The 22,118-nt window shown below is 37.3% G+C and overlaps 2 protein-coding genes across 2 annotated transcripts; one reads left to right on the plus strand and one right to left on the minus strand.

The window, feature by feature from the left end:
• Positions 1 to 73: 73 nt before the first annotated feature.
• LOC125864968 (endoribonuclease Dicer homolog 1) lies at positions 74 to 17,861 on the plus strand. The gene is made up of 21 exons (XM_049545116.1): positions 74 to 327; positions 417 to 1,449; positions 1,535 to 1,648; positions 4,500 to 4,710; positions 5,019 to 5,413; positions 5,507 to 5,735; positions 8,939 to 9,111; positions 9,196 to 9,318; positions 10,090 to 10,250; positions 10,341 to 10,574; positions 10,650 to 10,800; positions 10,870 to 11,052; positions 13,717 to 13,878; positions 14,000 to 14,095; positions 14,193 to 14,818; positions 15,086 to 15,186; positions 15,278 to 15,477; positions 15,553 to 16,479; positions 16,591 to 16,755; positions 16,873 to 17,240; positions 17,354 to 17,861. The coding sequence occupies exons 2-21, from the start codon at positions 502 to 504 to the stop codon at positions 17,541 to 17,543; spliced, it is 5,757 nt and encodes a 1,918-aa protein (XP_049401073.1). The 5' UTR covers positions 74 to 327; positions 417 to 501; the 3' UTR covers positions 17,544 to 17,861.
• Positions 17,862 to 18,497: 636 nt separating this feature from the next.
• Positions 18,498 to 20,925, minus strand: LOC125864974 (probably inactive receptor-like protein kinase At2g46850). The gene is made up of 3 exons (XM_049545123.1): positions 20,178 to 20,925; positions 19,927 to 20,010; positions 18,498 to 19,583 (listed from the first exon to the last, which is right to left on the minus strand). The coding sequence occupies exons 1-3, from the start codon at positions 20,923 to 20,925 to the stop codon at positions 18,499 to 18,501; spliced, it is 1,917 nt and encodes a 638-aa protein (XP_049401080.1). The 3' UTR covers position 18,498.
• Positions 20,926 to 22,118: the final 1,193 nt, after the last annotated feature.

Genomic DNA, 22,118 nt, shown 5'->3' on the forward strand with positions numbered 1-22,118 from the left:
ACTTTTATAAAATACATTTGGATGAATTACAAAAGTCTATCTTATCACTAACTATATGTTTTGACTTACATATGTCAATTTGAAGAAATTACATAAATATTTTGCCTTTTTCCTTTTATGCATTTTTATTTGTTTTGTTGACATTTTGATTGCTAGGTCTACAGGTGCAAACAGTGTACTTTCCTCCTGACTTGCAAAAAATCAAGAACTCGCCGCCCCTTTTTCCCCCCTTTCCAGAGAGTCCACTGAAGCTGAAGAATCTGAACAAAGTTCGAATCTTTGAAACGAATAAATTGAATTGATCTTTTTAGCTCCACTATTTCGCAGGTTCTATTCTATCAAGCCCATTTTATTCTAAGTTTGTTCTATTTTATATGCGCATATTTATAAAGTTTTGATTTTTTGGTTGAATACAGGATCTGTGTTGGCCTTATTTTTGTGTTATTGTTGTTTTTACTCATTTGGGGGTTCTTGAATTGGGTAATATCATAGTATATTGTAATGGATGGTGATGGTGGTGGAGTCTCTGACAAACCTTCTTATTGGATTGATGCTTATGAGGACATCTCATGTGATGATCTCATCCAAGATTTTGTTGGGTCGAACACTGTACCCGTTGCGCCATTGAATCAATTGGGTCCGGATGGGAGTCTTGATCCTTGTTTCTTTGGTGGTATTGATGGGATTCTTGAGAAATTAAAGAATGGTGATGGTTCTGTACATTCTGTGGATGGAAACAACAGTAATGTACATAGTGAAGCTTTAGCTGCACCTGGAATTTGTAAGGACAATGGGCCACAGGCTAAAAAGGATGTGGAGCACAACAAAGGTGATTTGGGGAAGAAGTCTTTACAAGAAGGAAATGGATTTTCCAGGCATAAGGAACGAGGTTGTAATGATAAAGAAGAGAGAAATGGAAAAAGGGCGCGGCTAGGTGATGATAGCTACCAGAGGAGAGGCTTTGATAGACCTTTGGCTAGGAAGAGACTTCGTGAGAATGATGAAATCAATAGAGTAGGGAGGGATCAAAGAAAAAGAAGAGAATATCATGGTGGTCGTGGTGGAAGAGATAGGAACTGGAGGGAAGGGAGTGGCTTTTGGGAATGGGACAAAGAAAGGAAAGAGATGGTCTATCGTGTGGGTTCATGGGAAGCTGATAGGAATCGAGAGGGGAAGTTACCAACTGAGAGAAGCCGTGAACCTTCTGGAGCTATTGAGAAGAAAGATGACAAATTAAAGGAACAAGCTCCCAAGGAGGAAGCACGCAAGTATCAGTTGGATGTACTTGAGCATGCCAGAAAGAACAATACAATCGCTTTTCTTGAAACAGGAGCAGGAAAAACACTTATTGCCATCCTCCTCATGAAGAGTCTATGTAGTGACTTGCAAAAGAAGAACAAGAAAATGCTGGCAGTTTTTCTGGTTCCTAAAGTTCCACTTGTATATCAGGTACTTCTTTAGCACATCTCCTGTTTCCCCATTTTCACATCTGTGAAAACTGGAATTAAATGTGATTTTTTGCTTTGGAACACAGCAAGCAGAAGTTATTCGTGAGCAAACTGGCTATCAAGTTGGCCATTATTGTGGTGAAATGGGCCAAGATTTTTGGGATGCACGAAGGTGGCAGCGTGAGTTTGAAACTAAACAGGTTACGTCAAGCTTCTCTCTTCTAATCTTGTGCTTATCATGACTTGTCTATGTACAAGTTTGTGTTTACTGAATTTAATTATATTCTTATCGACCTCTTTTTTACCACTTGGAAGTAGTAAGTAATAGCTGCTTGTGAAGTCATATTGGTGGAAGTAAGCTGATCAAATGTTCTTAATATCTTTTATATTCTTTTTGGGTGATTGTTTGTGAAATTTCTGTAATTCTGTTTTCCTTTTGAACAGTTTCCATAATCTGCTTCTTTGTATTTTTTATGGTAAAAAATTAAAGCTTTCCTCATTTCCGATCATTACATTTTGTGAAAACAATAAAGGTTTAATCAGCATGTAAGCATTCTTCTGTTTTAATGTCTGTATCGCACATTGGCTTATCGTCACAAACATCAAATATAGCCATGAGTCTTTATTTTTGATGAAGTAAAGGTTTACATTGCTGGCAATGGAAACTGGGTCTTGCATCTATTTCCTATTGGTTAGACCCATGGCTATATTTTTTTTTTTTTTAAAAAATTCTCAAAAAAAATATAGCCATGGGTCTAACCAATAGGAAATTGATGCAAGAACCAGTTGGGAAGAATATAACAGTGTTATGGTACGTTGTACATCAAATTGCAAATTGCATTCACTGTTATATTGGACCTGGTATGATCATATTAATTCATGTTCAGATATCTTACAAACCACATACTGATACTCCTACTAAAGAAAACCACATATTATGCTATTACAGACACTTTTGTGACAGGTGACGATAGCTTCATCATTCTTTGTGCTGGCAATCATATTTACAATTCAGAAATAATCAGAGACCATCCTTGTTCATCTTAGAAGGAATCTAACAACTCTTAACAAAGTTTCAGCTTCATCTACATAGTTCTATTTACGCCAAAAATAAAAAGTCAAAATGCAATTCATGTTGATTTTTGTAATGAACTACTTCCATTCTCAACAGACCTCCCATTTCTTCTTTCTACCCGGTCCACTGTATCCATCTTTCTTGTCTTACAATTCCTCCCACACTGTTCTTGATTAAAAGGAATTCCTCCTACAATGTTCCAGCACCTCAAAAGATCACGTGTATTCTTAGGCATGGCCCAGCTAAGACCAGGCATACATAAATAGAGCTGCCACAGTTGGTCAGTGACTCCACAATGCAGAAATAGATGACTATTATTCTCTGTATCTGCATGACGTAGGAACCATCTACTGCTCAACTAAATTCCCCTTTTCTGCAGTTTTTCTTGAGTCAGACATACCTTATTAGCTACCAAGTACCCAACCAGGAGAAACAAACCATTGAAAGGAGCTTTAACTTTCTAGATATGTTTCCAGTGCCAGCTTGTACTGTGCTAACCAGTAACAGAAAGAGAGTAATACTTGTGATCTAACATGCTTATGTTCTTCCCAAGGCCAACACCATAAGGAGTGTTGGTCCTTCCCTATATCCACCTACTATGCATTGACAAAACTGTCCCTTGTTCGGTGCATCTGCAGAAGTATGTAACTTGATGATCTTAGTGATACTGGAGAGACTGCTGGTGGTGGAGATGATGGGTGTGTTCAGTATGAAGGAATATGTTTTCCATGGAAAATAAGTGGGGTTCTTACTTATTTTCTTGTGTTCGGTACGTAAGCACAAATATTATCCTAAAAACATTTAATATAATCTAGATAAATATTATGAGAGGTGGGTGGGGGTACGGGGGTGGGGGAGAAGATGAGGTGCGTTGGATGGTGGTGGGGAGGAGACACAATCAATGTGGAATGCCACTTGTGAAACTTCTTTTCCCTATTTTCATTGGGGAAGTTATTTTCCTCATTTTCAAGGAACTTGTTTTCCTATTTTTTTTTAACCAATCAAACATGGAAAAATTGGTAAACCTCCATACTAAACACACCTGATATGTCTTCAAATTTGCGTTTTACGTGACAATGACTTAGCAAACTTTTGTTTCTTGATCTCCATGCATACTAAAAATTGGAACGAGGGATACACATCCATTGCAATGTCTTCCTTCTGTTTGCTCCTTTAAAATCTACTTTGATATGTGTTAGTTGAGCCGAGAGTCTTTCGAAAACAACCTCTCTACCTCCACGGGGTAAGGGTAAGGTCTCGTACATTCTACCTTCTCTAGATCCCACCTTGGTTATGTTGTTGGGAATTCACATCCAAAGGTTGGTGGAATTCAAACTTATTAATTCACTTGCTGCAGAAATAATGCACCAAAGTCCTTATAAAAAAAGAAACAATGTACCAAAGTAATCTGGATATTCTACTTCAGAGTCACTCTTTTTTTTCTTTTAAAAAATGTAATGTGTACTAGTGCAATATGAACAGTGTTTCTGAATCTGATTGGGGTGTCTTCTCTTTCTCTATTAGCACAAGCCATATTTGTGTTACTGGAAGGCTGATCTGCTATTTGTATTCTCAATCTATATTCCAACCTTCTGAAGGATCACAATTGCTTCAATTTTGTCCCAGTTCTTGTTTTCAGCTAGAAATCTAGCTAGAATTTTTCTTTTGATAAATAAAGATCCACTTTTGACTGATAATATATCAAGATAGTGTCAATTTTATTTAAGAATATGGATGTTGGTGTAATCTCATTCTTCAGTGAGCCTACCCATCCATGCAAAGAGGTATCTTTTCTTTAGTCTTAAGTTGAACAAATAGCTAGAGTTGTTTGCTGCATGCATCAGTGTGATCTCATTTTCAGGTTGCTCATTAACCTCTGTATATGAAACAAGATGGAGAAACTGTCACATCACTGTGTTGCGGGAGTTGGTTGAAATTCCCATTCCTTCTCACTCTAGTACTTCTGTCTTTTGCAGGTCCTGGTTATGACTGCTCAGATTCTCTTGAACATATTGAGGCACAGTATAATAAAAATGGAAGCAATTAATCTCCTTATTATGGATGAATGCCACCATGCTGTGAAGAAGCATCCATATTCTTTAGTAATGTCTGAGTTTTATCATACAACACAAAAGGAGAAAAGGCCATCTGTTTTTGGCATGACTGCTTCACCTGTTAACTTGAAGGGTAGTCTTTCTTTCCCTAATATGGTTTGAACTTGATTCTATCGAAACTTTTTATTTGCAGTTGAAGTTTCCTCTTCACTACTTGTTACTAAATCTCAAACTCGGCTTGGTCATGCTTTTTCCTTTTCTATTTTTCTGTATTTCTGGGATGCATGAATTCTTTCGAAATTGATGGCCTTGAGACAAAGTTTCCTCTTCCTTTTTTGTATTAAATATTAAATTTGGCTCTATTCATGTTGTTTTTCTCTGTATTCTTACTGCCAGTTAGCTACTGCATTTTATAAACTTGTCTTGTATCGATTGATGCAGGTGTTTCCAGCCAAGTTGATTGTGCAATAAAGATTCGTAATTTGGAGACTAAATTAGATTCTGTCGTCTTTACCATAAAAGACCGCAAGGAGCTGGAGAAACACGTGCCAATGCCGTCAGAAGTAGTAGTCGAGTATGATAAAGCTGCTAGTCTGTGGTCTTTTCACGAACAAATAAAACAAATGGAATCAGCGGTTGAAGAAGCTGCTCTGTTAAGCTCCAGAAGAAGTAAATGGCAATTTATGGGGGCTTGTGATGCTGGAGCTAGAGGAGAGCTGCGCCAAGTCTATGGTGTTTCTGAAAGAACTGAAAGTGATGGGGCTGCTAATCTAATTCAAAAGTTGAGGGCTATCAACTATGCTCTTGGTGAACTGGGACAGTGGTGTGCCTATAAGGTAGCAGATGTTACCACTTTTGTTGTGCCTTATTACCTTGTAAATGTGATGTTCTTGCATGCAGCATCTCCTGAAACTCCTTTTCTGTTGTAGGTAGCACATTCTTTTTTAACAGCTCTACAAAATGATGAAAGGGCAAGCTACCAGCTTGATGTCAAGTTCCAAGAATCCTACCTGGATAAGGTTGTCTCTCTCTTGCAATGTCAGTTATCAGAGGGAGCCGTAGCACAAAGTAACTTGAATGGAGAGATGGATAAAGGTGACAATCCAAATAGTGATAGGCCTGACGAGATGGAGGAGGGCGAGCTTCTTGAAAGTCATGGTAAGCACCTATTACAGTCAATTTAATTTTGTGTCCATATTACAAAAATTGTTTACAACTCATACATTGAATTTTGTGAATGTGGAGAACATATATTTGATTCTTAATCAGATATTTATGTGTTCGAATTGGACTTCAGACTACACACCACCATGAAGAAAGAAAAACTAATCTCAATTGGAGTGTGGAATCCTCGTGATCTTGCCACAACAAATGGTTGCAAGATGGCCCATCTTCTGAAATATTTGGAGTTTCCTTTTGGTAGGAAGTTTAAAGACATCGAATTTTAAAATCATGTAATTTATACGATCGAGTAAAGATCAGAGAGGATAGAAAATACAGTACTCCGTCCATCCCATTTTATGTGAAGGTTTGGACACGTAGTTTAAGATATAAAGGAATTCTTTGGACGCATAAGATAAATATATGCAAGTATTGGAATTGCCCTTATTACCTATAATAATTAAATGTGTGATGGTGAGAGTTCCACATGTCTATTTCATTTTCTCTCTCCTAGTAAAAGAACGAACTTCTATATCAAGTGGGTCCAAACAAGTCTTGTGGGTAATTTGGGACGTTAATTTGAAATGGTTTCCTAATAGAGAAAGGTGTCGTTTTTTGGACAAACTAAAAAAGATAGTATGTCACATAAAACGGGACAGAGGATGTATTGTTTTAAAAAGAAAAGTTCCTTAATAGTGGACACTCTCAAGTATAAGATATGTACTTCATGTCTTCGCTTACTATTCCAACTTCATTTAGTTAAAGAAATTAATAAGTTGATTAGGGAATTTTTTATGAGGTAGAACATATTATGAAGGACGTTACCATAGGCATCCTTAGATTCTTTGTTATGATCTTCAATTGTAGAGATCCCTTCCCCAAGACATTATTGAGAAAGGTGATTCTAGCAAAATTATGGGTAGTTCCTTGAGGAGGTCACAACCTCACATGAATGAGTCTTTATTAGAGGTATTATGAAGGGGAACTCATAGACATTATTCCAAATATTTGAACAATATTTGCAGATTATTCAAGTAAGTGTTTGTTTAGTAATTTGATCCATCATTTCAACCTCAAACTTAAATTGAGAATTTGATCTATGAAAGACAAGTTTGAGGAGTTGTCATTCAAAAGAAAAAAAATGAGGAGTATCTTAACTCTTAAGTGAATTAATGATCTTAACTCACAGAACTTCAGTATATTTTCCCATTGAATTTCATGTCCAACCATAACTCACTTCGAATCCCTTTTTCAACTTCAAATACTCTTTATTTTCTGAACTTCAACCAAACCATGTCCGTTTGCCTACTTGTTGTTTCACATTAAAGAATGACAGTGAAATTTGTTTTTGGTTGGATATCGAGTGTGGACACTCAACATTGAATGATGAGTCATCTTCTTTATTTCTGGTCACACTGTAATAGAGAAGTCACAATATATAGCATCTTGGTTCAAAAGATGTATGCCATGCGACATGGATGTATCTTTCACGGGGGCCATGCAAGATTGGAATGAGATGGCATATAAGATTGGGTGTCCTTTGTAGAAATCCATATCTTTTTGTGAGGCTTCTCTACTTTTAGTATAATTCTTAGTCTTTTTGTGTACGTGTATTTACGTCCTTCACAAATAAAATCTTATTACTTAATCAAAAAAAGAAAGAAAGATTGGGAATGACATTAACATTTGCGGAACTTTAGTAAATGTACCGTCATACTGATTTTGGGGAATTGTCATATTTATGGTGATTTCATTCAGAACGTTCTTTATTTAGTTGTATTATGGGTATGTCAATTTATTTACTACTGAATCAAGGCTAGTGTGGAGATCGGTACAAGGAAGGAGACTTGTCAAAAAAGTAAAATGCTAAAAGGGGATGCTTGAACAGTTGATCTTCTTTGCCTGGTATGCAGGAGGAGGATAAAAGTTAGTTGGTGCTGCCTATGCTAGAAGGATAGGAGAGATGCAAACTGTGCTTTTGTTCTTCTAAACTTTTGGTAAAACTTGATCCTTGGTGTAGGCCATGTTTGATGTCTTCTGAGTGCTCCCTGGCTCTGTGACAGAAGCACATATCAGTGGATGATGAAGAGACTGAACGTCAGGAGAACTTCTTGCTCCTCATGGCTCATTGTTCTTTTTTGGTTTATACGGAGAAAGGAATGGAAGAGTGTTTGAATGAATTAAAGTTCCTGTAAGACCTGAACGCCTTGACCAACATCATTAGGTGTAAGAATAAACAAATCAAACATGCATCAAAACAATACGACTTCAAGTGTTGGATTCTGGAAGCTACAGTAAACAGAATGCAGGGACAAGGAATAGGAGAGTCAAAGCAATATATGGAGATCTATGTTTACGTATATTTTGGACGATTTGGTTGGGAGGAACTCTAGACTTTTAAAAATGCCTTATCTTTGTCTTTTGCTGTAAATGATTTAGAAAAATGTGTTGGAATTCATAAAACTCCTTATAATAGGAGTGAATTCCACAATACTTTTGTCAACTACAGTACCTTCGAGGTACTGTAGTTTGTTAATCAAATTTTACCTTATCTAAATGAGAAGGAAAAGAAGTATAGGAGCGAAATGTTAACATGAGTTGTTTCTAAAATATCACACTATTTCTAGTAGATTTATTATCTTTTGTCGCAGTGAACATATTCCATCAATTGGATATTAAGTATATATGCCCGTCTGTACTCATTTTGTGCTTACTTCATTTCGTATCTTACCATTTCACACAGTACTGATGTGCCTTAGCTTTAACACTTGTGCTTAGTATGCTCTTACATCAAGAGAAACATAAGTTTGTAACAAATACTAAAGAGTTCATTACTATGACCCAAGGGTGTGAAGTGGGTTGAGAACCAATGATTTCTCAGGAGACAAAAACACTAGTGATTTCTTCCCATCTATACTGTCCTAGCCTTAATGGACAGAGTTACCTGGAACTTGTTGCTGGTGGTAGGCAGAAGGTATTCCGTGAAATTAGTTGAGGTGCGCGCAAGCTGGCCCGGATACCATGGTTATCAAAAAAAAAGTTACATTACTGTTTTTTCTGAAAGTGAGATAGTGGCCAATATCCTTATGCGCTGAACTTTTGTTCCTTGAATTTTGTCTGAAGTCTATGCTTCTCGCGTCTATGTCTTTTACCAAACATGTAATTGTGATGTTTGACATAATTGGAGATGTCTATTGCAGTTGTATCTGTTGGAGAGCATGTAGATGTGATTCTAGGAGCTGCGGTGGCTGATGGGAAAGTGACACCTAAAGTTCAATCATTAATTAAGATTCTTCTCAAGTATCAACATACTGAGGATTTTCGTGCTATAATATTTGTTGAACGCGTCGTGACTGCATTGGTTCTTCCAAAGGTGCATTGTTGCTACTTTCATTTTCTTACCAGGATAGTCAATTATCGTAGCACTATGCTATAACAAGTTTTGTTAAGCATGCAGGTTTTTGAGGAGCTCCCTTCCCTAAGTTTTATCAATTCATCAAGTCTAATCGGGCATAACAATAGTCAAGAAATGCGAACAGGTCAAATGCAGGACACAATAGCCAAATTTCGAGATGGTCGTGTATGTCTCAGTACCAAGCTATGGACTCAATTTCTTTGTTATTAGTTTTACATCAGTGACCTATCAATGCCATTTAGAGTGCTTGCTCTGTTTTGTATTGGTTGTAGATTGTTGGAATTATATGATATTTTAGATTAGTAGCCTTTACTTATTTATGCATTTTCAAGTTGGAGTCAACTTTTATGTGTTACATGGCTACTTAAAAGCTTTACTGCCTGCCTTGCTACTCTTGAGTTCTTTGCTGAAAATGCTGTTGAATTTTAAATGTAGAGTTTTGTTTTGTTTAATGCTTCTTCTTCTTGTTCTAAGTTCCTGTTTGGAGTGGCATATTTTAGGTGCTTTAAATCAAAATAACTTTTAAATAGGGTTTGGGTAAGATAAAAAATGCTTTTAAGTACTTGTTTTTTTAAAGCCAAAATAATAAAAATATCCAAAAGCCATAAAGTTATTAGCCCATCCAAATAGTCTCTAAGTTGATTAGATACTTCTAAAACAAGATATAATTTGAATTATATGCTGCAACTTATTCGATGGCCAAATATTATTCAAATTATGCTCTCATTATTGCATCTTACTGTTGAGGATTCCTAATTTCATGTGGTCAGCTCTATGCACAACTGAAACTCTGGAAATTTTTTGCTTTAGAACTTTGGCTGTGTGCCAAAAGCAGCTCGTTTATAGTTGATAATTCTATTTTCTCCTAATTGCTTTCATGCTTTTGTCAGATTAATTTGTTCTATTTTATTCTAATTGTTCTCATGTTTTTGTTAGATTAATTTGTTAGTCGCTACTAGTGTAGCTGAGGAAGGCCTTGACATCCGGCAGTGCAATGTTGTCATTCGGTTTGATCTGGCCAAAACTATTTTGGCGTATATCCAGTCTAGGGGCCGTGCCCGTAAGCCTGGATCAGATTATATTTTGATGGTTGAGAGGTATCTGCATCTTTATGTATTCCATCATGTATATTCCTCTTCCTTGTGCACTATGTGGATCCTAAACCGTTATAATAAATCATTGTGTAGAGATAATTCATCACATGAAGCATTTCTGAGGAATGCCAGAAACAGTGAAGAAACGTTGCGGAAAGAAGCAATTGAGCGGACTGATATTAGTCATCTCAAAGATGCCTCCAAGTTGATCTCTGCCGAGGCACCAACAGATTCAGTTTATCAGGTGGAGTCCACTGGAGCTGTTGTGAGCTTAAATTCTGCTGTTGGGCTGATCCACTTTTATTGCTCCCAATTACCAAGTGACAGGTGGAATTACATACATACACCAGTCAGAAATTTATTTTTAGTGATCGGTTTTACAGGTTTTCTGTCTCATTCCAGGTACTCGATTCTCCGTCCTGAGTTTATAATGAAGAGTCACGAGAAGTCAGGTTGCCCAACTGAATATTCATGCAGGCTTCAACTGCCCTGCAATGCACCTTTTGAGACACTTGATGGCCCTGTATGCAGCTCAATGCGCCTTGCCCAGCAGGTCTGTGTTTCCTTTTGTTCTCAATTACCAATCTTGATATAGCAAGTATTAGAAGTAGTTTTGATGCAGGCTGCTTGCTTGGATGCTTGCAAGAAGCTCCACCAGATGGGGGCATTTACGGACATGCTCTTGCCTGACAAGGGAAGTGGGGTGGAGTCAGAGAAAGTTGAACAGGATGAAGAAGGTGTTCCAATTCCTGGAACTTCCAGGCACAGGGAATTTTATCCTGAAGGTGTAGCTGATATTCTGAGGGTTAGTGCTTTAATTCTTCTCTGATGTATTATTCTTTTATTTATTAATTTTCTTGATAAGCATTCTTTATTAGTTATTTTGCTGTATGTTTTTCTTGTTTGACAAACAAAATTATCAAATGAGAGAACTCAACTGGCATAGGGGAAAGGAAACCCCAAATAGTTGTCTCAGGCTCAAGTATATTTCAGAACTTGAGGCTTTTGGTTGGAATGCCACTTTTTGTAGGTCTTCAGTTTTTCAAAGAAGTGGACTTTTTCGAGTCTGAGCTTGGCAAGTTATTTACTTTCTTTTTTCGGAAATCTTTGCGTACAAAGTTTGCAAAAGTTGAAAAGCTTTGTGCAAAAATTTGTATCATCTTTTCAACCAAATGTCAAACTTTTTTGGTCAATTTTCAGAAAATCTATGTGTAATTGGTTGCGTGTATATGAGTACTTTAGAAGGAGGTCATAGGTAGAATAAGACAACAATCAACATTTATAAGGATGGTCAATACATCAGGTTTGGATGGTTATATGATTACAAAGGTATGAATAGAATAAAGCACAAGTTTTAGCACTCATAAAATGAGAACGTAGGTGAATTTTTTTCAATTGTTGGTAAACTATCATACAAAATTTTTGTAATAACCGATGGAGTCCCACGTCGGTGGGATAAGGGATCCTTGGTCTTGTTATTTGGTTTTGGGCAATCCTCCCCTCATGAGGTAGCTTTTGGGGTTGAGTTAGGCCCAATGTCCATTTCATTTAATATGGCACCAGAGCCAGACCCATCCCAATCATTATTCACCCAATGTTGGGGCCCATCTTATATTGTCTACGTTCCAGATGTCCAATCCTAGGCATGAGGGGGAGGGGGGTGTTGAGTCCCACATCGGCTTACTTAGGGATGAGAGGTCTCTTTATGTGGTTTTGGATGATCCTCCCCTCATGATCTTGTTTTTGGGGTTGACTTAGACTCAAGATCCATAACATGGTATTAGAGCAAGCCATATGTCCAGTCCTGGGCATGGGGGAGGGTGTTGGAGTCCTACATCGGCGGGATAACAGATTGTTGGTCTCCTTATAGCCTTTGATAATCCTTCCCTCATGTGCTAGCTGGGGTTGAGTCGGGCCAAAAGTCCATTTCATTTAACAATATCTAACATGAAATATACATGCAATGCATGTATCCAAGTGCTCATGTAAAATTGAAAAACCTTTTTACCTTTCAATCAAACGTTACTTCTATGCATTTTTGTACAATGAAGCACATATTGACATTTTTGTACAACGAAACACCTATTAGAACAAACTGACAAAAGAATCACTGGAGAGGATAAAACCCCTAAACATGATTAATATTTATTATTTTGGAACTTGCAAATTTTTATTAACTTCTATGTTATAATGTAAACATATCTTTTAAATATTATTTATACTGTTTTAGAAGTTTTTCCTCATTGAGAACGTGTGTAAACTGAGACTAGTAATTAAATAATTGCGAAAAAGTTTTTCAGAGAGTTTGTGGCAAAAGAAACGTGTTTGAATAGTTATAGTTCTTTTCTGATTATGAGTGTTTTATGTGTACATGAAGATTTCTCAATTCCAAAAGTGCCTCAAGGCACTCTTCCACCCAAAAAAGAATTCTGTTTTTTTTTTAAACACAAGTATTTTGAAAATACTTTTTCAATTATTTCAAGAGATTCTTACACCCAGATGCCACCTCCATCTTTGTAAGACTTCAAATATGAACTGTCAATTCATTTTACTGTGAGCATCATATCATATTTTTAGAAGAATAATCTCCCTATCATTTTCTGGCATCCTTTTCCCTTGTCAAGACTCTTTTCCTTCCACTTGCTTGCCCTGTTAATTTAAGGGATTCTGTTGTTCACAGTTCTCCTTTGAGAAATAGTTTCTCCGTGCTTTCTTTAGATGATTTGCAGGTTCTTCTTAGTTCTCTGTAAAGGATGTATTGCGTCCTACTCTGCCTGTCACAAAAAAACAGGAGAGCTATGTTAAACAAATTAGTAGTGAATGATAAAGGCGTAGATTCTATTCTCTTGTTTTAAGAAAGCAAATACTTTTGTGGGATGTGTTGAGATAGTAAATAGTAAATATAGCTGTAGAAGCTTCATTGGAATATGCTAGTTTATCGACAGCTTCAGACACCAATTTAACTGGTCCTAAAGTTTATAGTCTTCTATTTTGTAAAATCTGGGCATGGCAATGTATGAGTGGAAGGAGTGATAAGAATGTTCTTTCATCAGACCTGTAGCATTAATTGAGGAGCTTGTAGAAAAAAACAATTATTAATAGTCATGTCTAATCTTTCTTATTTTTTTTCTATAAGATCTAATCTACATATTGCATCCATGGGTGTGGCCTACTAGTCAAACATTGGGTACCCAACGGAATAGTCGAGGTGGCTCACACACTGGCCAGGATACAACTGTTATAGAAAGAAAAATCTTATCTATTCAAGGATCCTGCTAACACGGGATGCTTTGTGCACTGGGCTATCCTACTATGTTTTTTTGTTTTGATAACCAAAGATGTAATCTATATTTTTGACAAAGGAATAGTTTTTATACATTTTTCTCACTTGGGGAACAAACTTTCATCTAATCATTGTCTTTCAATATTCTCCACACACTTATGGACAACTCATTTTTTTTCCCTGAAGGGTGATTGGATTTTGTCGGGAAAGGATTCTCTTGTCAGCTCAAAGGTCATTCATCTTTATATGTATGCCATCAAATGTGTGAATATTGGCCCCTCGAAGGACCCATTCTTAACTGATGTGTCAGAGTTTGCAATACTGTTTGGCAATGAGCTGGATGCAGAGGTTTTTTCTTTTCTTTTGCCTTTCATATCTTAAACATGAACATCTGTTTACCAAATATGAATTCTGTTAATATTTCCTCACTTAATAATCATTTTGATCTATTATCATTTATCGGGTACAGGTATTATCGATGTCAATGGATTTATTTATTGCTCGAACCGTAGTAACAAAGGCGACTCTTGTCTTCAGAGGGCCAATAGATGTTACAGAGTTTCAGGTTGGGTTTCCTTTTATTATCTTAAGTTATAATGAACTATTGTTAAGCTTAGCATTTAACTACCTAGAAAAAAATTCTAATTTCTGCTGATTGGCAGTTGGCGTCCCTTAAGAGCTTTCATGTAAGAATGATGAGCATTGTTTTGGATGTTGATGTTGAGCCGTCCACCACTCCATGGGACCCTGCAAAGGCATATCTATTTGCCCCTGTTACTGGTGATGAATCTGGAGATCCTATAAAAGATATCAACTGGGATCATATTAAAAAAATTACTGAAACTGGTGTATGGGGAAATCCTCTTCAGAGAGCTCGCCCAGATGTATATCTTGGTACCAATGAGCGTGCTCTTGGTGGAGACAGAAGAGAATATGGCTTTGCGAAATTGCGACATGGCATGGCCGTCGGACTGAAGTCTCATCCTACATATGGTGTTAGAGGTGCTATAGCACACTATGATCTGGTCCAAGCATCTGGTTTGGTCCCTAACCGGAGTAGCCTTGATGATGTTGAAGTTGATTTGAATAAAGACAAGATAATGATGGCTGATTGTTCTCTTAGAGCCGAAGATATTGTAGGAAGAATTGTCACTGCAGCTCACTCTGGAAAGAGATTTTATGTTGATTGCATTCGTAGTGATATGACTGCAGAGAACTCATTTCCAAGGAAAGAAGGTTACCTAGGTCCTCTTGAGTACAGCAGTTATGCTGCTTATTATAAGCAAAAGTATGTTTCCACTATTATCTTAGTGTTTCCTCTTTTTCAGTATGTTTCCACTAATATCTTAGTGTCTCCTCTTTTTCCATGTCCTTGAAGTTTGAACCACATTTCTTGATTTCTGCAGCTAACAAATGCTTAATTATTTGCAAGGATTGGGTGGTTCCAGTGCACCTTGGTTGTACTTGAATAACAAAAGGCTTCTCATGTAGAAGGTTAAATTGTTTTCAAGTACAACCTTGGTGCAATTGGCTGTCCAGTCCAATTTGTATGCAGGTATGGAGTTGATTTGGTCTATAAAAAGCAGCCTCTAATAAGAGGGCGCGGTGTTTCATATTGCAAAAACCTTCTGTCACCACGATTTGAACATTCAGAAGGTCTGCTTATACTTGGCATTCCCATTTTTTTTTAGGACTGAGCTTGTCTCTTCTCATGCCTTAAAAGTCTTAAATTTGGAACTTTTTGTAGAACATGAGGGTGAACTCGAAGAGGCAACTGACAAAACGTATTATGTTTTCCTCCCTCCTGAGCTCTGTGTTTTGCATCCACTTCCTGGATCCCTTGTTCGGGGTGCTCAGAGATTGCCCTCGATCATGAGGAGGATTGAGAGCATGCTGCTTGCTGTTCAGCTTAAGGAAATGATCGGTTACCCTGTCCCAGCACTGAAGGTAAAATAAACCTCATTTTTTCTGGAGTTTGTCTTGCAATTTCACTTGATTGCCTAACCATTTTTTTTCTTACAGATCTTGGAAGCATTGACCGCCGCTTCTTGCCAGGAGACTTTCTGCTATGAAAGAGCCGAACTTCTTGGAGATGCATATCTGAAATGGGTTGTTAGTCGGTACCTTTTCCTTAAGTATCCCCAGAAACATGAAGGCCAACTCACCAGGATGAGACAGCAAATGGTAAGCAACATGGTGCTGTATCAAAATGCCTTGAGTAAGGGAATCCAGTCATACATCCAAGCAGATCGATTTTCTCCATCGAGATGGGCAGCTCCTGGGGTGTTGCCTGTCTATGACGAGGACCTCAATGAGGATGAAACATCAATATTTGATCATGAAACAGCAGAAAATGGTACTGTAGCAGCAAAGGCTCTAGCTGGTGATGAGTTTGAAGATGAGGAAACTGAAGAAGGTGAGCTTGATAATGATTCAGGGTCATATCGTGTACTCTCTAGCAAGACTATGGCTGATGTTGTGGAAGCACTGATTGGAGTATATTACGTTGAGGGTGGAAAGTATGCTGCAAACCACTTCATGAAATGGATTGGGGTTGAGGTTGATTTCGATTTCAATTTCAAAGAGACAGAATACTCTATTAGGTCTTGTAGCATTCCTGAGAATGTACTCAAGAGTGTTGACTTTGATGCATTACAAGGTGCTTTGAACATCAGCTTCAATGATAAAGGCCTACTGCTAGAAGCAATTACCCATGCTTCACGCCCATCTTCTGGGGTCTCCTGTTATCAAAGACTGGAGTTTGTGGGTGATGCAGTATTAGATCATCTCATCACGAGGCACTTGTTCTTTACATACACAGATCTTCCCCCAGGCCGATTGACTGACTTGCGAGCTGCGGCTGTCAACAATGAAAATTTTGCACGTGTTGCTGTTATGCACAGTCTTCATTTACACCTTCGTCATGCATCCAGTGCTCTAGAAAAACAGGTTCTTTAATTATGCTTCCACTTTGCATGCTCATTTTTCTAGTCAGTATTGGGCTTTCTATGGTTGCAAAGTATATTTACCAATGACTTCTCTTTATTACATCTTTTCCAGATTCGTGACTTTGTGAATGAGGTTAAAAATGAACTATCAAAACCAGGTTTCAACTCCTTTGGCTTGGGAGATTGCAAAGCTCCTAAAGTTCTTGGTGATATTGTTGAATCAATTGCTGGGGCTATTTTTCTAGACAGTGGGTGTAATACTAAATCTGTATGGGAGGTTAGTTTCCAAGGGCTTTGTAATATAATTTACCTCGGTGCTGTATCCAGCGATTCAGTTATTGGCAAATGAATTTGAGTTGGAATGTCGACTCACTTGATTTGTGAATTTTCCCAGGTTTTTCAACCACTGTTGCATCCAATGGTTACACCAGAAACACTGCCCATGCATCCAGTTCGAGAATTGCAAGAACGTTGTCAACAACAAGCTCAAGGCTTAGAGTACAAAGCAACTCGAAGTGGGAATATGGCTACAGTTGAAGTATATGTGGATGGTCTTCAGGTTGGAATGGCGCAGAATCCTCAGAAGAAAATGGCACAGAAGTTGGCGGCCAGGAATGCCCTTGTTGTGTTGAAAGAGAGGGAGGAAGCTGAAGCTAAGAAGGCTGATGATGCAAAGAAAAAGAAGAATGGCAACCCGAGTTTTACTAGACAGACACTAAATGATATATGCTTACGCAAAAATTGGCCTATGCCACTGTATCGGTAAGGAAGAGTTTTTACAATTTTAGCATTCTACCTTACATGCTATGCAATTGCTGGTGAACGTCCCCCGACTATGAATTGCATACTGAATTAATAGTTTGGTCTTTTTTCAGATGTGTGCACGAGGGTGGTCCAGCACATGCAAAGAGGTTTACATATGGAGTACGCGTAAATATTTCAGACAAAGGATCAGACAAAGGATTTACAGATGAATGTATCGGGGAACCTATGCCGAGTGTAAAGAAAGCCAAGGATTCCGCAGCAGCTCTTCTGTTGGAACTCTTAAATAGACGGTACTCATAAAATCTTTTGCAACTCCAGTCTTGTGTTGTGGTGGCGCGTCCCTACATCTTTGTTCTCAGTTTCTACCAGATGCTGCTTGACTAGCCACTTCTCTCTTTAGTTATAAATATCGTATTCAGTTCTCTATACAACATTTCTCATCTCCAATTATAGTGAATTCGCTTAACTTTATATGTATTCCATAGTGCTTCTCTTTTCACATTGAACAATTATAGTTTGTCTATATTGGAGCTTTCCAAGTTTTCTATAAGAAAGAAAAGACACCTTTTTGATTGCACATTTCTATCGAATCCTATAAATTTTGATGTATTGATATTATCGAGTATCTGTCCCCTCATTTCTACATTGTTCATTTTGTGATTTGCTCCATTTTCTGGCACTATGAAGTTCCATTAACGATGAAGGTCAAGCATATTAGGATATATAGAAGGTTGTTAGGTAGCATAGCATATACAATATGAAAGATCAAGGGTAAACAAAGTCATTTTTTATACCGTACGTCTATAAATCTATTAAGGTGATTAAGAAGACATTAATAATGTTCTTTCGATTTTAATTATATAAATAAGGAGAGCTTTAACTAATCAAGAAACTATTATAGAGCTACATCTTTTTATTAAGGGTAAGTTGGTAAGAATATATATCACTTTCTAGGATACGTAGTTTTCTTAAGGATTGTGCCCAAGCTAAAAACATTACTCTTATTTTGAAACGAATGGAGTAATTTGTTAAAATACAAACTGCAATACTATCAGGATATATTACCATTTTTCAATGTGATTTGGAAGTTTATTGAAACAAAAATAGGATTGCTTGTTTATGCATAAGAAGATGGAAATAACAGCAGCAGGTAGGTTAAATCATTACTGTACATAATTACAGCATGTCAATAGTGTGAGAGCCTTCCTCTTTTTCCAACTAATTTAATGCACTGACAGGCGGCCGTTGACATAGCTTAAGAGAATCCTCTGGCTGCAGGGACATGTATTGAATCAGGAGACATAGATATCATCTGAAGAAGGCTTGAATTGGAAAAAGTTTCTTCAAGATTATGAGTTGATGGACATCTCCTACTTCTACCATCAATTCCATCTTTTGTTATGTGAACAAGTTCTCTTGAAACATCTCCAATGTGAAATTTCCCATTTTGGCAACCAAATATTATGCATCTTGTTGCAAGGTCTGCAACTATCTCTATCTGTTCCCTCCGGAAAATAGGCTGCTCGTGATAGTAAAGACGTGGATCGACTATCTCTTCTAGCTTCCCGCTTGTTATCTTCTGTAAAGCTATCTTTGATGGAAGATGATCTGAGCTGCTACCTGTAATAACCTCCAAAAGAACCAACCCCAAGTTGTAAACATCGCTATGCTTTTTGTTATCGGTGTTTGCATTCGTGGGGAGCTCTAGCCCAAAAAGTTTTACGGTCATGTCCTCATCTAGGAAGATGCAACTGGCGTTGAGTTCATGATGTACGATGGGGGGACAAATCTCACACTGCAGGAATGCAAGAACATTTGCTGTTTCAGCAACAATGTTTCTTCTGTGGTGCCAATCGAGGCCTCGTTTAGTTTCATCTTTAGTTTGAAAAAGATGTTCTCCGAGCGTTCCATTAACAGGATACTCATACACCACTAGCGGGGTGTATCCAGAATCAACAGACCATCCAAGAATGTGAGGAATATTCTTGTGTGATACAGCATGTAAGGCCTCCACTCGTGACAAGACCTCGACGAGTTCTCTTTCACTGTCACATTGGAGTCTGTGTACAGCTATCCTTGATCCATCCACTAGAGCTCCAGAATATAATGTAGCTTTGCCACCACCATGATCAATAAGTATTTGCTCATCTTGAAAACCTTTTGTGGCCTGTTCTAGCTCATGGTAAGTAAACATTCGAATTGTACAAGGTTTCTGGAACGAGACGTTACCCTGACTCCGTGTCATACTAGGATGATCAAATATGTCCGTCTTCATAGGCCGTCTTAAAACACAGAAAAGTGCTGTCAAGGAGGTAATGGTGAGTGCTGAAGTGAGAACTCCTGTGGGATATATGTACACACAATTGCTATGAGTTAAGAATTACGGCATAATACATGAGTAGACACTCAAACTTAGCCTCAACTGACAAGTAAGCACTCCAACTTTGAGTATGCAGATTTAGACACCACAACTAATCTCCACTGTATCAGTTGAACACTCCCAACTTACAAATTGATCATTTAGTTACCTCAAAAAATTTTGTCACCTCAGCAAGGATGAGTTGGAGTGTTTAGTTGTCAGTTGGGAGACCAAGTTGAGGTGTCTAGATGTGCACTCCCAAAGTTGGAGTTAAAAACGTGCCGAATTCAATTGAAATTACAGTCACTAGTACAAAGTACAGACCAGCTAGAATTTTTGTTTTCCTTGAGCCATGACTAGTTGAGTAACATGCTTTGCCATATGCTTCCTTTCCTTCTTTGATGCAAGCTGTCAAATAACTCACATTCTGTTACTAGTTAATCATGGAAAATAAACTCTATCTGTTGTTATGTCAGCATATATAACTTTTTTACACCATAAAGTTAAGATGACCGCGTATAAACAGTTATACTCGTTAAAACAATAGGTAAGCGTCTAAAGTTAAATGAACTCACATTTGAGGCAGCCTACTCCAACAGCAAAACCATCACCTACATATCCATCTTGGCATTCACATCTAATCCCGGAACCAACAGTTGTTGCATTGATGATATCTGCATTGGCAGCACAACTAGCTGTGGTTGAATTTCCTGGAACAGCCCACTCCAACTTAACACCGCGTTTTCCTATTTGATTGGCAGATATGTCAACCCAAGACGAGAATCCCCTGCATCCAAACTGGGAAAAAACAGAGAAACCATCTGCACTCCAAACACTCGTATCAGATAACGGATAGCAACACGAAGGATAGCTGTTTCTACCTGGGGATCCATCACAATGAGGCATTATGCTTTTCTCGCAATCTGGTTTACACAATGATGAATCCTCACAGTCATACAATCCTAAGATATTATCTCGAGATATACCAAAGTAGTCATTTCCATTAAATCCAAACGACTTTAAGTCGTTGTACTGACGACAATAAGTTGTGTTTGGGAAGTCGAGAAGCACTCCATCGGAGAAGAAGTGGAGAATTCGATAACTTTGAGAACCAATGTTGAGGAAAGGTGAGGTTGAGTTGATGCACGAAAGACGAAAATCATCTGAGAGTGATGAATTACATATAGATTTATTCATGTAGAATGGAAATGGTATGTGAAAATTCCCACATTTCTCACCACAAGAATGAGCAGTGGTAAAGAGAATAGTGAAGTAGATTTGGACTAGAATAATAAATGGGAAATTAGAATGCAGGGACAACATCTCCCCGGTGCAAAACGAACCAAGTGAAACTAAGGGTCACGATATAATTTTATGAAAGTAGAACTCACAATATATTCCTTCTTTCAAATCGAACCGAAAAGACTATTCTAAACACAACCATACCAAGTCCCTCCTTTCCAACAATAATCATTTCATCAAAAAGCAATTAAAATGGCACACTGACTACTCTGATTGGAATAAATAGGGAAAGCTAAACGATATTGGCAAAGAAGAAATCACTATCTTCCCTATAAACTTGCCCTTTTCTTGTATAGATCACCAACACTATGGATCTTGTACTAAAAGAATATTTCACGAATATATTAATTACAATATATTTTATAAATATGGTCCATGAATAATATGCTAATGGCAAAAGATATTCACTATCTTTCTCGTATGTGTGGAAATCTTGAATTTTAACTTGAAATTGAGGAGTCTATCTTGGAAGAAAGGGCCTTGAAGACAATTGGTCTGAGTAATGGGGTACATTTTTTTAACTGGACACGTGGCTAGTTGGGAGACTCACCAGCTCGAACAACCAGGTCTCGTTTGAAGAAGAAAATAAAATAAAATATACTCTCTCCGCTTAAAATAAGTGTCGATTAACCAAAAAATATTCCCAAAATAAGATTTAACTTAGTACTTCCCTTCGTCCCTATTTACTTGTCCATATTTCCTCTTTTAGATGTCCCTATTTACTTATCCATTTTGACAAATCAAGAAATGACAAAAAAAATTTTCCTATTATACCCTCATTTAAACTTATTGAAAATTTAAACTTCCCTCAACATTGATTAGTTATCTTGAATAAATTTATTTTGGAATCATAATTAATAAGGGCAAAATTGTAACTTCACTATGCTAATCATTGTTGCCTTAATATGTGTGCCATTTCTAAAGTATTATATACACTAATTAATAACATATACACACGCATACAAGAATCAAGAATGTATCAATATATATTTGCTATAAAATGTAAAATATATATAGTTATGTTTTATAATTATTTAAGAGCACCACATACAAGAAGAACATACTCGTTCAGTTGTTCCTTATTTATTCAATATATTAATAATAAATATTGCTTATTAATTAGCAAATTAAGAGAGAAGTAGTTTATAAAAAATCATCATTATTGTTAAATCACAAATTTTCAAACTTATTGGAACACTAGTAGTCAAATTTAT

This window comes from Solanum stenotomum, chromosome 5 (genome assembly GCF_019186545.1).
Source record: "Solanum stenotomum isolate F172 chromosome 5, ASM1918654v1, whole genome shotgun sequence".
Taxonomy (NCBI): Eukaryota; Viridiplantae; Streptophyta; class Magnoliopsida; order Solanales; family Solanaceae; genus Solanum; species Solanum stenotomum.

Coding starts and splice junctions, on each gene's coding strand:
- LOC125864968 (XM_049545116.1), top strand. CDS start 502: ATGGATGGTGATGGTGGTGGAGTCTCTGACAAACCTTCTTATTGGATT. Junction 5,736..8,938: donor CGAGCTTCTTGAAAGTCATG/GTAAGCACCTAT, acceptor TGTCTATTGCAG/TTGTATCTGTTGGAGAGCAT. Junction 13,879..13,999: donor GCAATGAGCTGGATGCAGAG/GTTTTTTCTTTT, acceptor TATCGGGTACAG/GTATTATCGATGTCAATGGA.
- LOC125864974 (XM_049545123.1), bottom strand. CDS start 20,925: ATGTTGTCCCTGCATTCTAATTTCCCATTTATTATTCTAGTCCAAATC. Junction 20,011..20,177: donor TGGAGTAGGCTGCCTCAAAT/GTGAGTTCATTT, acceptor GTTATTTGACAG/CTTGCATCAAAGAAGGAAAG. Junction 19,584..19,926: donor GAAAACAAAAATTCTAGCTG/GTCTGTACTTTG, acceptor TATATCCCACAG/GAGTTCTCACTTCAGCACTC.